General features: G+C 37.0%; 1 protein-coding gene across 5 annotated transcripts in view; it reads right to left on the bottom strand.

The window, feature by feature from the left end:
* CCSER1 (coiled-coil serine rich protein 1) overlaps positions 1-15,463 on the bottom strand; it is a 728,043-nt gene that overhangs the window by 323,591 nt on the left and 388,989 nt on the right. For all 5 annotated transcript variants that reach the window (XM_074823100.1, XM_074823102.1, XM_074823101.1 and 2 more), the window contains exon 8: positions 8,445-8,528. In XM_074823100.1, coding sequence (XP_074679201.1) covers positions 8,445-8,528 — 84 coding nt within the window. The remainder of the gene's footprint in view (positions 1-8,444; positions 8,529-15,463) is intronic.

Genomic DNA, 15,463 nt, shown 5'->3' with positions numbered 1-15,463 from the left:
TCCCAGTGAAAGTAACATCCAAGATGCTGATTAGCTACTCAAATCCAGAAGATCAGTAATACTTTATTCTATTTAATTCACTTCTCCCAAGCGCTGGAAAATTTCTTGCTTTGATCTCTCCACCCCCTCTGCTTCCCAACCTCTGGACCAAACTAGCCTAAAACAGCTACGGAAAAGGACATTTTTGCTATCCAAAAACTGGAAGAGATAACAGAAATCTATTCCCAATATCAGAGCTAAAACTTCACACGGACGAACTGGGTATACAGTAGTACCTTCTATGAAAGTTAAAACTCCACATTCACGTCCCAGCTCTAAAAAAAACCTTAAAATTATTAAAGACTATGTCTCAAAGAAAGCAGGACACCTGAGGAAGTGTTTGAGCACCCTTTGAACCATGAAATATTCATGATGTTGGAGTATAAAAAGTATCTTCAGTGAGAAAGTGCTCAGTCTTTAAAACTGAGGTTAAATGAAACCGCTTAAATCTCTTGTATCTCAAATAACATTTTTTCCTTACATATAAACTGAAATTACGTAATAAGGAGATGACAAGAAAAAACATACAAAACTTGGAGACAATCTATGGAGTCAGTTTCTGTGAAGCAATATTAGTGAGATCTAACAAATCCTTTAATACAGCTAATTTCTTATTAGGTTATGTATTTAGTAAAGGACAGAGACCGCAGTTCAGCTTATCAGTGTCTTTAGAACAGTTTCCCAGTCCTTACATCAAAGTATTTTCAAATAGATGTTTACTATTTTTCTTTCTAAAATTTCTCATTTACAGACAAAAATGTCTCATTTATGAACATAAATATTTAATGTCTTCAAATGTTGGAATATACTGTAAGTGCAAGAAAAAATATTTATTAAGGATGAAAACCGCATAACACTCTTTCCTTACAGAACTCCACTATAATGTAAACAAAAATTATATTTTGCTATTAAAATACAGATGATTCTTCATTTGTGATGTTTGCTATACCAGTGTGTATGCACAGAATTTTCCATGAATCATGCCCAGGCACAGCAAAGAAAACTGGACAGGACACTAAATTATAACGGGGAGGGGGGAAGAACAAGCAAAACATTATTCTTATATTAGATCCCTAGTGAACTGCACAGACAGATATCCCCACATCTTCAAAAGCAAAAATATTTCCCCAACCAGAAAATTACTGGAAGAAACAACAGCACCAGTTGATTCATTAAACACTGTTGTGCAGAGCTGAGGATGAAGCATTTATTAATCTGAAACTCATCCACATCAGATGACTGTAGTAAAAATGTCACAGAGACGCCTTTAGCAACATGCTGAAACTGTTAAGTCATACAAATTAAATTGCTGATCTTAAGAAGCAAAGCAAGTTTTCCAGCATATGTGTATTTGTTTTTAAGCAACATTACTCTTCTTTATGCTCTTATAAACACGCATAATGCAATAGCATGTAGTTAGATGATACTGACAGCAGTCATTTTCATACAAGCTCAAACTTAAACACTTCTTTGAGAATTTATCCAACATCAGGAATACAGGGCCATGTCAAACAACAGTAAGTGTCCCTATTTTTAGCCAACTTTCCTTCTACAATGTTCTTTATCATAAAAATGTTAGCAGTTGTTGAGTGGAAAGTAACTACCATGAAGCATACTGAATAAGAGAGACAGCATGTGTGTGTGAACACATGAATGTTTCTGTGTATCCATATATATATTTCTGTATATATATATTTATATGTGAGTGCACACACATATGTATGTATATATGAAAAACACAAACTTAACTAAAAAAACAAAGGATTTTGATCAAAACTGTACATAAATCACACTGGCTCTTTGCTGCCTTCTTCATATCCTTTATTCCTAGCATTTATAAAACAACATAGATTTTCCTTTGCCTCAATTACTCCTGTTTTGCACCACAAAAACCCCCTTTGCAAGTCTTGGGTGAGGACTGCTCCAGTTAGCCCCTCAGGTGGGATGTAGCAGTTTAGCTCTGCAGAGCTCCAAGGACACAGATTAATGCTCTAGTTTGACCTTGACATAGTCATGGTATAAAACAAGCACTGCAGTATATGCTGCTACATTGGAAATATAATCTACCATCATTCATTTAAGGAGAAATTTGAATCTCTAAAAGTATGTGTCAGTCAAAAGAATATAACATCTAGAAAGCTGATGAACTGTACAGTCTTCCTTCCCACAACACCTCCAAGATGCTGCCATTTCCATTTGTCCTAAAATTCGTCTGTTGTTGGCTATCTTTATTAGAGTTAAAATTGGTTAATTCACATTGGTTCAAAAAATAAAGTGAAAAAAGGAATGGTGACATTGAGACCTACATTTTGTCTTTCACATAAACCAAAAAGTGAAGTTCTCTGAGATTTTGGAGTAAGACTAGATCATATTTGCCTGCTTACATGAAAAGACCCATCAGTAAAATGCCACATGTCTCATGAAGCCAGCAGTCTACAAGCAACACTGCTGTCAAAGGCAAGCATATACCATGAATTATTATTAAAGGAGCATAAGCCTCAGCACTGTCTCAAGGGAGACTTTGGACAAATTTTGTATCTCAGATTTGCTCATTTCCGCAGTATTATTTTTATGAAATACTCAGGAGCACAATCTCAGGGAGACCAGGAAGACACTACTCCACCCTAGTGACATAATTGTTTATCTAAGCCAAACACCATGATATGACAATGGTTTGTGATAGGGACTTAAACTCATATGCAGAACCACCTCCACAAGTTCCAAGGAATATTAAAGATCCTATCTGACTGGCAGCTTCTCATCAAGGGACTGCCACAGAAGAGGAATCAGAGCCTAATCCCCACTGTGTGTCATAGGATATTACCACTTTCACACTCTATGTCTGTCTTGTGGAACTGATTCAGAGAGTAATTACAGATCAGATAAGCCTTTTCTGGAATACGTGCAATTAATTCTCCTGTAAAAAAGGGGGAAAGAAGCCTGACACTGTAATAATGTTTAAGTACACCTAATCTATTTTTTTTCTGCTCCTAATGTTTCCTAAATATGAAGAAGAAAGAACTGCCTGTTCTTATGTAAATCATCTATGGGTCTGCAATATCTCCTCATAAAATAGCCAATGTGAAATAACACAAACCAGCAGAATGTAGAGCAAGTGGGTAATCAGTGTAAGAATTAATCTAGATTGTTAGGGTTTTTTTACTATAAGAACTATTATTCTTTTCAAATGGAAATCACCTCATTTCTTTAAAATTTCAAGGATGACTTTTTTAAAATTTTGAAAATAGACTGGACTAATATAAATTTCTCATTTTCCTAACAATTCAAAAAATGGTATTCACCACAAGTTCATTAATTTATTTTTCCAAATCTCACTCTTGGCCTGTCAAAACAAAACAAGTTGTGATTTTAAGACCCTACAATTCAAGGCATCTGCATTTTGAGGTGATTTTTACACTTAACCCAAGTGTCTTTCATAAACAGTTCATCAGCAGGATTCAAGTGCATCTCAGGCTTTCTGTTATACTTCAAAGCTGGAAAACAAGTACTCATCTTCATCATACTTCAAAACTGCAGCAATTGGCTAATTGTCCATTATTGAAATCAACCTATAGAAAAGAGCTAAGCTTGCTATCATTCTGCCTTCCAGAAATATACTATATTTAAGAAACAAAAGAAAAAACAATCAAAAAAATCAAAACCACCACCAAGAACACAGCACAACCCCCCCTCCCCCAAGTCATTTAACATAGGTTTTGGACAAGGAGATAGAACTTGTTTACGATTTGCAAAGACAAAACAAGAAAAAAAGAGCAGATACATTTTGATGAGTTGATTCCAGAGTATCCAGTTCTAAAACATTAATCTCTAAAGCTTGAGGTAAAGCTCATTTAGCTAGCACTGTACCTAGCTATTCCATAAATGTAAAAAGTCTAACATTTGATGAAAAGCCACCACCACAGCAGAAAAATATCTCCAACAGCTGGACTATAAGGCAGATTCATTTCCTGACCTAACTTTGCCTCCAGTTTCACTCAGAATCCACCTAGAACTGCCTCACTACATTTTTTATTTCAATGGGACAACACACACAACTCAAGTTACGCAGGGAAATCAAGGTTGAAAGGATAATATTGTTAATGCTCATTTTTCAGCATGAAGGCCATTGTACCAATGGCAGCAGTAGAATAAATGTTACTGTAAGCAGCACTCAGTTGTTCTTGCCACTATACCATGAAAATATTGTCTGCTTAAAGTCATTCTAAGTGCTCACACTACAGTGGAAAAGATTGATTTGGAAAATGTACGGAAAGATGCAGTTGCAGGTGAAGCTGGCTAGGAGACAGCTGAGATTTCAAACATCTTTCTGTATCCAATGAAAACTGAAAAAAGAGAAAAGAGCAAGTGAATTACTCCTTTTACCAAACCCTGCAGAACATATTCACTTTGTTTCTTGGATTTTCTGGATAGGAGGATATTTTCACGAATGAGTACACCTTTGAGACAAAGTGATGCTTTGAACCCAAATTTTAAGTTCCTGCTCAGGTTCACCATTTCCAAGGAGCTTTATAGCAGTTTTGGATACCTGACATCTTGGAAGCCAAACTCTCTTCCAATTTCTGAAGCAGGTATTTTCCAGGAGATAGTGACAGAATAGAGGAAATCATTCCACTGCTCTGTATACCTGTATTTATTCCTCCAGACAGACACACTTCTGGTGACCAAAAGGGTCAATCCAAAATTATCACTAAACAGAGAAAAAACAAAAAAATTGGTGAGGGACTACTTTTCTAAGTTCTTCATTGCTTGCTCAGAGGTAGGTGAGGGCTCCTTCCATTTTATCTTTTGTACCTGGGTCTTGTAGCTGAGCATCTACACACTTATTTTCATTCATCAAAGATTTACACTTTTCCCCCTTCAAGAGCTAGATACTAAATAGGAGTGAAAACAGTTGCAGGTGCTCTGAAGCTTCATCAGCTTGCAGCAAGACAGTTTGCACTCTGCTGATGTTTTACACCCTCAGCTCTGTTCAAGGTCTCCTTCACAATGCACTCAAATGTGGTAGAAATACGTTTTCAATAGTATTTGAAAATTTAAAAAAAATCAAAGGGGGGAGAGGAAGACTACTAGAAAACTCTAGAAAAATTAGAGAAAAGAAAGAAACAAAAGTTCCTTGAGAGCCAAAATTTACCTGAAGTTCACTTTAGGTTAGTTGCAGAGTTCTGCAGAAAAACTAATTAACCAAGGGTTTTAAATCTGCATGCAAGCATCCAACTTAACAAAAAACCACAAGAAAAGTACAGATTTTCATATACTTCTCTCAAGAACTACAAAACTGACTCCACTCAATTTGATTTTTATGTTGAAGTACTATCTCTGAATTAACATCATGATGCCGTGATTTTAAGACAGGCAGGTGGTATTTAAAACTGTTATATTTCCATATTCAGAATGACAATGGAACATGGGTTGCCCTAAGTTACAAACCCAAAAATGGTAGTTACCTATCAAATGCTATGTCTGTAATATATTGTAGCTAAGTGAAAAGGTATACAGTTTCATTAGCTAAAAATTACTGTTCTAGTTACCTTTTGTAAACATTTACTTTCTTAATATTTACTATCTTAGAAACACATAAATAACTGTAGGATTTGCAGAATATTAAAAGCATGTTTTGCATCAATTTTTGGCTGATTTTATCTAAGTGAAGAAAACAGTTTTAGCAGCATTTTCTAGTAATCATTTCAAATTTACTTCATTTTTAACAGCTCTAAAAAGAGAGTTTACCTTCCCTGAATAGTCCACTGCATGCAGCTCTGTAAAGCAACTCAAGCAATGAGGAGCAAAGCATACAAAGCTCCCTCGGGAGGGCAAAGAAACGCAAAAAGGGGATTGCGATGACCACCCGGCACCTGGATTGGCTTCCTTAGCCTGCAGGATGGTGGGCAAAACTACAGCAGGGGCTTAGCCCGAGGGCCTGGGGCCCTGCAAAAATCCCCAGAGCAAACCAGAGAGGGAACCCTGGGTGTATCTTTTGGTGGGCCTCAGTATTTAGTTGCACCATGGTGGCAGGGCCCAGGGCACATCCATGAAGACAACACTGGACATGCAGTGCAAGAGGTGGTAGCCAGAGGGACCAGAGCCCTGCTGCTCTTTGGAAGATTTCAAGTTGCATCCTCAGCCTCATACAGGCTGAGGCATCAGGGAAACAACAGGAGCTCACTGTAATTATATTGAAGCTTTTTAGATCCTTAAGATCAAAACCATGGTTGGAAAGAGCTGCTTCATATATGCCTAACTTCAGAGAAGCCTAAGCTGACTGAGTGCTTCCCTGTTGGATTGCTGAGGTCCTTCAGTAAGTAGACTTTAGTTTAGTGATCCCATGGATGCTAACAAAGCAATACAGTCACTTTGTTTCCAGAAGACTGTCAAAATGTTCACTTCTGGCACATGTTCCAAGTGTGTTTTTAGTGAGCTCATTTACTAGCCTGTCACTTTAATTCTAGCTGCCCTAGAAATCCTGGCAGCTCTTCTAACACCACACCCTTAAAGAAACAAAACTCCCAACTTTTTACAAATAAGTAGTATGGCAGGAGAATACACGGTAGAGATTAAAAAATACACAGATGGCCAGAGCTAGCATATTGACTCTGTACTTACACACCACACGCACAAAAATCCTTTTTTCCAATTCTGTGGGCACCCACTACCCTGGGGTTTTTTTTGTAGGTTTCAGAGTTTTGTAACCTTAAATCCAGCTCCTGTCATGTTCATCTCCCAATCTGGCTTTATTTAGTCAATAGGAGTAAATTAAATATACTGAGTCCTTTCAAAACTTAATTCCAAATGATTAAACATGGTCTCAAGGCTCCCACCTGTATTCTCTTCTACAAGTCCTAGAATATCAAAATTGAAGTCAGTTAAACATGGATTAAATCCATGATACTTACTTTCACTCATATGGAAATCCTTATTTCATGACCTTAGGAAGATGTATTTTTCTGTCTATTATGAGATACAAGAACTAAATTCCCTGTGGGACTTTTTTCTGCAACTGACATATATACAGATGAACTTTGACAACAGCTGACAGCAAATGAGCTACAGCTCATTGTATCAATACAGGATAATTTTACACTGACAAAATTGTCGACCAGTTAAATAGCATATGTTCTGAACTAGACTGATATAAAATTAATGCTCCAGGACTGTGCAGAAGCTTGATGTTCCCTGTGTCTCATTTTGTCATTTAATTTTAGATAATAATTACATAATACATCATTTCTTAATGTAGCCAAATATGAAACAAAGAATATTGATGACCTGTATTTATTTTGCAGATGTTAATATAGCAAAGGAATCTTTCATCCTTGAGCAGCATTACATTTTTCCCATGCAACTTGAAACTTAGCTATTTGTGCTGACATAAAAGTATACTCCTGGTTTTGGTTAGTATATAAAAGATGCAGTAATGGATGGATCTGAATTCATTCTATCCAAGTTCTGAGCTAGCCACCAGTCATGAGACAGAAAGGCACAAAAAGCCCCTGAGCTAGATCAGATAATTAAGATCTAATTAGGGAAACAACCCCACCTCCCAAATGGTGCTTACAGAAAATCTTAGGTGCCTGCACACCTGCAATTTCCATGGAAACAATACATGTGCTGAACATCTTCCTGAATGTGGTCACCCTACATGCTTTCTCTGCAGAGCCTAAGTTCTCTGTGAGAGAGGAGGTGGAAAAATATCTCTCCTTTATTTAAAAAAATACTGAAGACATACATGTTTTAATTATGTTCCATCAAAAGAAGAATTTAAAAATTATGTTAGTACAGTCTTAATAGCACAATAAAATGCATTTTCATGTGTTTAGGTTTTTTTAATTGCTATACCACATATTTTACCTCGTTCAGTCCCTTGAGAGTATTCTGTCTATCCTTAAAATGGTAGTACTCAAGCATTAGTAGCTCATATGCTAAGGAAAGGTTCAGCAAATGTAAGAATATTTATTATTTCAATTAAAGACATTATGGAGGAAAAGTATTTCATTTTCTACTGAGCAATCTTGTAGATGTGAAAAGCAGCTCATGGGAGAAGTATTCACAATTCATCAGAACACGTGCATGGCCCTTCAAGATTTCTAACATATACATACAGTGCTGTGCTACTTCTCTGCCTCTTTGATACTGCAAGACAACTGTCAACACAATCTTTTAAAAGAAACTTCTACTAGCAGTGCATCTAGATAGTAGCCACTTCAGAGGCTGACAAATCTCTGGAAATGTACAGTCACTGTTATCAGTGTTTATCTGAATGATTAACATAGCCTTAGGCTAGGTATTCTGTAGGTAGTGTGAAATTCTATTTCTTTAGTTTCTGGTCTGGATGAGTGACATTATCATGTAAATGAACTTTAAAAATAAAAATTGCTTCTCCTGCTTACCAGCTCCTCACGAAGTTGGGCTATGAGTTCATCTCTCTCCTTCAGCTGCACCTTCAGCACTGAGCATTCATCTTTTATTCCATCCTACAAAAACATCAAAAGAGATGTTATAATAGGCTTAACGCTTTTACTTTGCTCTTGACAAGAACAGGCTGTTGCACATAGTGTGAGATAATTACCTTCAAGTAATGAAACTCAATTCTCCTTTGTCATGTGTGGTATTTTCAATAACATATTCTAAGTTGCTGCATAAACAAATTAATGCATCCAAAGACATCACACAGAAATATGAATAGCTCCCTGCACAGAAGTCCATTTCATTGTTTTCTGAATCTTTTAAGCCTTTTTACTGAAGATCCTATCAGGTCATTCCTTTTCAGTTAAGGAACAGCTATGAAGTGCTGTAATTTTACTCATACAAAACAACATTACAGAACTATCAATTCAGAAGCATTATTGTGGAGCTCTTGATCTTGGATGAAAAAGAAAGCACAACAGACATTCACAGGACACGTAAAGCACCCTTCCCATGTGCACTTCTTTTGTCCCACATCAGCCAAAACAGCAGAAAATCTGGTAATAACAGGGTGGAAGAAAGAAAATAGATATCACTTAGCTTGAATATAACTCAATTTGACTTGCATAAAAATCAACATAATAGCTAAGACTGTAGTCAAACCCAGGTCCCTGAGGCAGCCTGTAAGTTGTCCCGGGGCAATTTTGTGAGTTCATGTAAGTCTGGGTACTGTGTCCAGCTCTGGGGCCCCCAGCATAAGAAGGACATGGACCTGCTGGAGCAAGTCCAGAAGAAGGCCACAAAGATGATCAGGGGGCTGGAGCACCTCCCCTGTGAGGACAGGCTGAGAGAGTTGGGGTTGCTCAGCCTGGAGAAGAGAAGGCTCCAGGGAGACCTTATAGTGGCCTTCCAGTACTTAAAGGGAGCCTACAAGAAAGATGTGGAGGGACTCTTTATCAGGGAGTGTAGGGATAGGATGAGGGGTAACAGTTATAAACTGAAAGAGGGTAGATTTAAATTAGAGCTAAGGAAGAAATTCTTTACTGTGAGGGTGGTGAGGCACTGGAATAGGTTGCCTGGAGAGGTTGTGGATGCCCCAGAGATGTTGTGGATGCCCCCTCGGTGAAAGTGTTCAAGGCCAGGTTGGACGGGACTGGTCTAGTGGAAGGTGTCCCTGCCCACGGCAGGGGGGTTGGAACTAGATGATCTTTTAAGGTCCCTTCCAACCCAAACCATTCTATGACTCTATGATTCTATGAAGTCTAAACACTTTATTTGGAGATGAAATGTCAATCACATATTTTTGCCCTGTTCTGATAGACATCCAAGAGGAGAAAATCAAATGAAACAACTGAGATGTTGAAGAATAAAAACCGAACAAACTAACCAGACAACTGACTGGTCGTACAACTATAAATGAAGCACTGTATCTTTACATCCTCCTAGTACAGAGACCTATTTACAATGTTTGGGGAATGTAGTGGTTTGGAGTATCATTTTCTGAAAAAAAAACAAGCCATGCAACAACAAAACTTTCCGGAATACAATGATATTTGCACTTTCATCCTTAGTTTAAAAACAAGAAAATCAGACCTCTAGCTAACAGATGATAACAAGTATAAAAGTGTAGAATTTATTTAGACCATGAAGAGCTCAGGGGTTCAAAAGGGTATAACCAGTGTGATAAACTTGAACCCTGTCAGTACTAATGTGTTTGCAACTTCAAATAAACACACAAATATTAGACAAAAAAGTAAAGTGTGGAGTCCATTTTCCTCAGTTAAATGTTCAGTTATAATAATTACCTTTCAAAGTAATTATATTGCTCATCATCTGCTCTAACAGAATTGGAATAAGAAACAAAATACTCATATATAAGCCCCCAAATATTTACAATTACAATAAAAAGACATAACCCCTTTCTGGCAGACAGATAATGAACCTGCTTACACACTACTTAAGTACTACGTACAGATCTCCTGAAATATTCCAGTTCAGAGAAGAACAAGGACTTGCACTATCTCCCCTAGGGAAAAACTATGCTATGGCATAGCAGCATTTCACTCTTACTATCTACTAATAGAATGATGTCTAGGAAAGTTAGCTGAAAATAAAATACTAATACATCTCAAAATCCAGCCCTCAGCACACAATTTATTATTAGCACATATTTAACATTCTAGTTAGCAAAAATATCTGCTTATAAAAACATAAATTATGAAGAACACAAATATTTTATCAAAGTAAGGTCTTTATTTTAAAATGGTTTTAAAAGTGATGCATCATTAACTGTTGTGCAATTTCTGGTTACATTATATTGAGTTCTTTTTGTCAGCATGGTTCACATTGTTGTTATCTCCTGATTTTCCTCTTTTTAACTTGAAAAGAACAAAGTTAGTGGAATACACAGTGGAAGAACAAAAACAACAAGGTACCATAACCAAGATTATTACAAAAATAGCATTTAGAAAGCATGCACAATACAGCAATGAGGCCTGTAACAGTGTATGGTAACTAGAGCAAGAAAGATTTTCGAGATGAGCTTTGTCACTAGGTATTGTCTAAAAGGCAATGCAGGCCTCCCTTGGACTAGGGAGAGTTTGAAGAAAGGTTTTGCCTCACAGAGCTTTCCAAGACTTCAAAATTATGGTGCATATCTTCAGACAAAAAGCAGTCATGCACCCAGCTGTATCTTCCTCACCCACACAGAGGACTGACCCTTCTTGTGCAGCACAGTTCTCCAGGCACTTAACTTCTATGTTCCATGCAACAACTTTTTCATACAGTAGAGACCATAACTGTCATTACAGTTTAGAGAAAAATATCTAGGGCTAAGGTAAATTTTCCCTTGTCTTGCCACATATCAATGAACCTCCGATTAACATGGGCCTGTGGGACATGATTCCTGTAAATCAATACCCCACATCATCAGCTGCCATGCAGACCTTTGCAGCTTAGCAAAAGCGCATCCTGCAATTTCTGGGAGACCCACTGTGCTGGGATACTTGAGACTATGAGGCCTAGACAATATACTTCATGCATTTGCCAGCTGTAGAGAAAATGTTTCCACTCCTTGCTTACATAATATCCAGTATTAAGCTAAGATAGCAGTTAGGTAAACTTAACTGCAGAATGCAGGTGCTACAACCATTGCCACCAAACAAGACTTCATCTGCACTCAAGCATCTCAGTAAGGACTGTCCTTAGACAGGGTCTTTTCTGCAACTTGCTGTACAGGCACATCGATGCGTATGCAGGAGTTACCCAGAATTGTCTAGTAAAAGGGAAATGCTAGCAATTCCCAAATGTTTAGGTTATTGTTTAGTAAAAATAGTAATAATAAACATAGTCTATATTCCATCCACTCTACACCACACTGGGTTTTCAAGCAGCAGAGAGCTTTTTCTTGTTGAATTAGGATTTTTTTAATCCCATTTTGCTACATGGTATCTGCACAAGCACCATTTGTTCTGCAAATGCAAGACAAAAAGCAAAAGACAAATGGTACTTGGTGCTTCTTCTATGTTTCTATTATATTTTGAGGATATTTCTGATCTAATACAACTGAGAAAACAAATAGAAGAAAGAAAATACCATACAGGAATAAAAGAGAGAAAAGTAGTTGACTGCAGAAAGGCTTGGGTAATTTCAATATCCCATACATTTGTTTCAATGTAGTCTAACACAATAAAAAATGTTATAGAACCAACTATCTGTTGCCAAAACAGTGAATGCAGCTCTTCCAGAGAGCAACTAATGAAAGCTAAGAAAGGAGAGAGGGCTCCAAAAATCACATTTTTGCTCAAGAGCCAAAATATTTCAGTGAATGCTTGTGTGGAGGATAGCAAAGTAGCAGCAGTCAACTGAAAGGTGTTGGGGGCAGGAAAATCTGGTGGAATGCTGTGTTATTAGTTTGGGGGCAAACAGCAGTGCGTATCAAGAGAGTATAAATTCAGAAACAGATCACCTTTGCTCCTTAGGAGGCCTGAAATGTTTCACTATCTACTGTGAAACTGTAGTACAGTGCAAGGCTGCTATGGAAAGACCAAGAAGTTTGCTGAGAATAGCTTCTCAAGGTGAATAAGGAATAGGAGACGCAATCCAATAGGGATTTTCAGTAAAAAATAAAACTACCAGAATTCCCTTCTAAGGAATTGTCACAAAACAGACATCGAAGAGGAAGGCACTTGAGAAGGATGGCCTGCTTTTAGCAGAGCATGCAGTCAGTGTATTCAGAGTCTACACTGTAATTACAAAGCTGGAAGAAACATTTTCCCCCATAAAGTAGGGCTTTTTAATAAACTTTGAATGCTCTGGGGCTGCAAAATTCAGGCTCTTCACTATCCCCACATTCCAGTAGATACCTGACCAGTGTTTAGAAAAATAAACTTATTTATAATGCTGGTTATGATCATGTATGCAAAATATTTCTCATGGTTTTGCAGCTCTTACAATATTTATAGAATGTAAAAGAATAACACTCCTGGCATAAAAGCATAGCAGAGTTCAAGTGCCATCTAGAATCAATTAAATGACAATAGGTTTAAAATTCTGCTAGGTAACATGTGCCATTTCTAGTTACAAAATTAATATCCTTGGACACTCTGGGTCCTTATTGTTCTGCAAAATGAGTTTATACCTGTATACTTTATCAAGGTTATTGGTCCAATGAGAACATGGATGCTATGAAAATTTTAGTCACTACTCCACATAATTGGATCATATATTGGTTACATGTGTCCATAAGCTATCTGTATTCAAATGGCTTTGAGGCCATTTTGTTGAGTTTAATAAATTATTACATACAGTATTACGCATTATAATGATACTATCATTATTTTTATGAATGTGTTTCTTGATCTCATTATGAAAAGGAAAAGAGGATAAGAATTCTGCTCTCCATTGCAGCGAGCATACTCATAACAGGCTTGTCCAAGGCTCTAGAAATACTTGATAAAGAGAAGTCAGATAACAGCTCATTCCTAGGGAGAATTGTTAGACACAGGTGCCCTGTAAATAAAATGCTGTGTCTTCAAACTACTTTCTTTTATTAAATGGAGGTAATCAAAAAGGTTTGTAGCCTAAATTCCAGGTGTACTTTATAAAAATGCAAAAGCAGCGGTGTGCAAAATGTCCATTGTGTTTTCCTCACTTATATTCTCTGATAGTGTAACAAAAATCCAGGATTTAGCTGCATATTCACTATGGATCTGATGTTATTATTGTACATGTTTATAGTCAGAATGTTCTTCAAATTATCATCTTTTTACTTCTTCAAATTATCACCCTTTTCATTATTTTCAGTCATAGGCTATGACAGCAATTGCTACATCTCCATGCTTGTATTTTCCTATTTTAGTTTAATTCTGTCCATCTGGGAAAATGCTAAACATAATAACAAACCTGTTTCTCATCAGATCAGGTCACAAGATGACAAATTGTACTGTGTGTGTGAAGACAGCTGCAGCAGGTTATGCATAAGTGCCAAAAAGCATAATCATTTCCATTTTGAAAACTTACTTTATACCTCTTCATACTTTGCAACAAATAGGCATATTGTGCTTACTGTAATCAAAGTGCTATAAACAGAACTAACCAAGTATTATAGAAGATAAGTTCAGTGCAATTTTACTTTGATACTAAACAGACTATGCTGCCTAAATAGTACCATAAAATTAGAATATTATAAAACTCATTTGATAAGTGTGCTGAATTTTAGACGCTAGGCAGATTGTTTACCAACTTAGGGTAATGCAAAAATCAGCAATTACTTAGAATGTAGTTTCTTAAAAAACATCATCCTGGAACAAACCAAACTAAGAAACAAAACTGAATATCAGGGCCAAAAAAGCTACTTAAATGCCATAATAGTTGAAGCTTCCTTTAAGTTATGCAGTAGATTCATACAGCAAAATTAATAAATTTCTTGAACATTCAGAGAAAGCACAGGTTATTTTAACATGTACAATATTTTTATGCCAGCAATGTAAGAGTCTAGACTACATACAGGGTTATGGATGTCTTTTACAGTTCACTTTATACCACCTGGCATCTGAGAAGCACCAAGTACTTTTGCAGATCTTAAAATTTGTAGAGAATTACCATTATCTATCTCCAAACTGAGACCCCACTTGTGTTAACGTGTATCATATTGACACGCACAGTTTTATTAAAAGGAAAAGCATCTACATATTTGAGATTACTGATGTGAGTAGACTTCTGGATATTACAGACTGTTTTCAGAAATTTTTTTTTTTTTGTCAGATCATGATTAGTTTTACTGGCTACTGTTATTATTGTTTTAATGACAGTCTTAATGATCTTAACATGAGGCAGAAAACCTGAGACTGCATTATTTGTTTCAGGTGTCAAAAATGAAGTCATTGGTCCATCTTTGAGAAATGGTCCCCTGATGTATTTACACCATGGTACCATATGTACACGGTATGACTTTCCAGTGTTTTATTTTCCCTTTCTGTGTTCACTCTAGCTCATACTGTATCAATTTATATCTGTCATATTAATTCCTTTCAATCACACCAAGAGAGAAATGAATTGGCTGGCTACAATTCTCTACATGTGCAAAGCACAGTGATTTTGCTTCTTTGGCTCATCTGTTGTTTTGGTGCTGTGCCAGTCCAGTTAGTCTTGGCTGGAGTCCTGACAATGCTCCCAAAGAGCAGCTGCTGACTGCAGGCCATGGTCATAGTTAACTCTCCTGCTTCTCATGTCACACTGCCCTGCCAGCTGCTGCTCAAGCCCAGCACAAGGGCGAGGGCAAGTCCACGTTCAGAAATTCCCATTAAAGCATAACATGGCAACTCAGAGTGATCACCCACGGCCACCTTCACTCAACACAAGCAGAGTCTCACTACAGGGTATCTTTCCAGTAGGAACAAAACAAATCAATAAAATCCTGAATCAGCTTTGGAAGCTATGGTCATGTCAGAAACACATCATTATGTGCATCTTCTTTCATTGCAGCTACAGCATTCAAATGATA

The sequence above is a fragment of the Strix aluco genome, chromosome 4, assembly GCF_031877795.1.
Source record: "Strix aluco isolate bStrAlu1 chromosome 4, bStrAlu1.hap1, whole genome shotgun sequence".
Classification (NCBI taxonomy): domain Eukaryota; kingdom Metazoa; phylum Chordata; class Aves; order Strigiformes; family Strigidae; genus Strix; species Strix aluco.
Note: the sequence above shows the minus strand (reverse complement) of the source record. Positions and strands in the feature narration are given on the sequence as shown.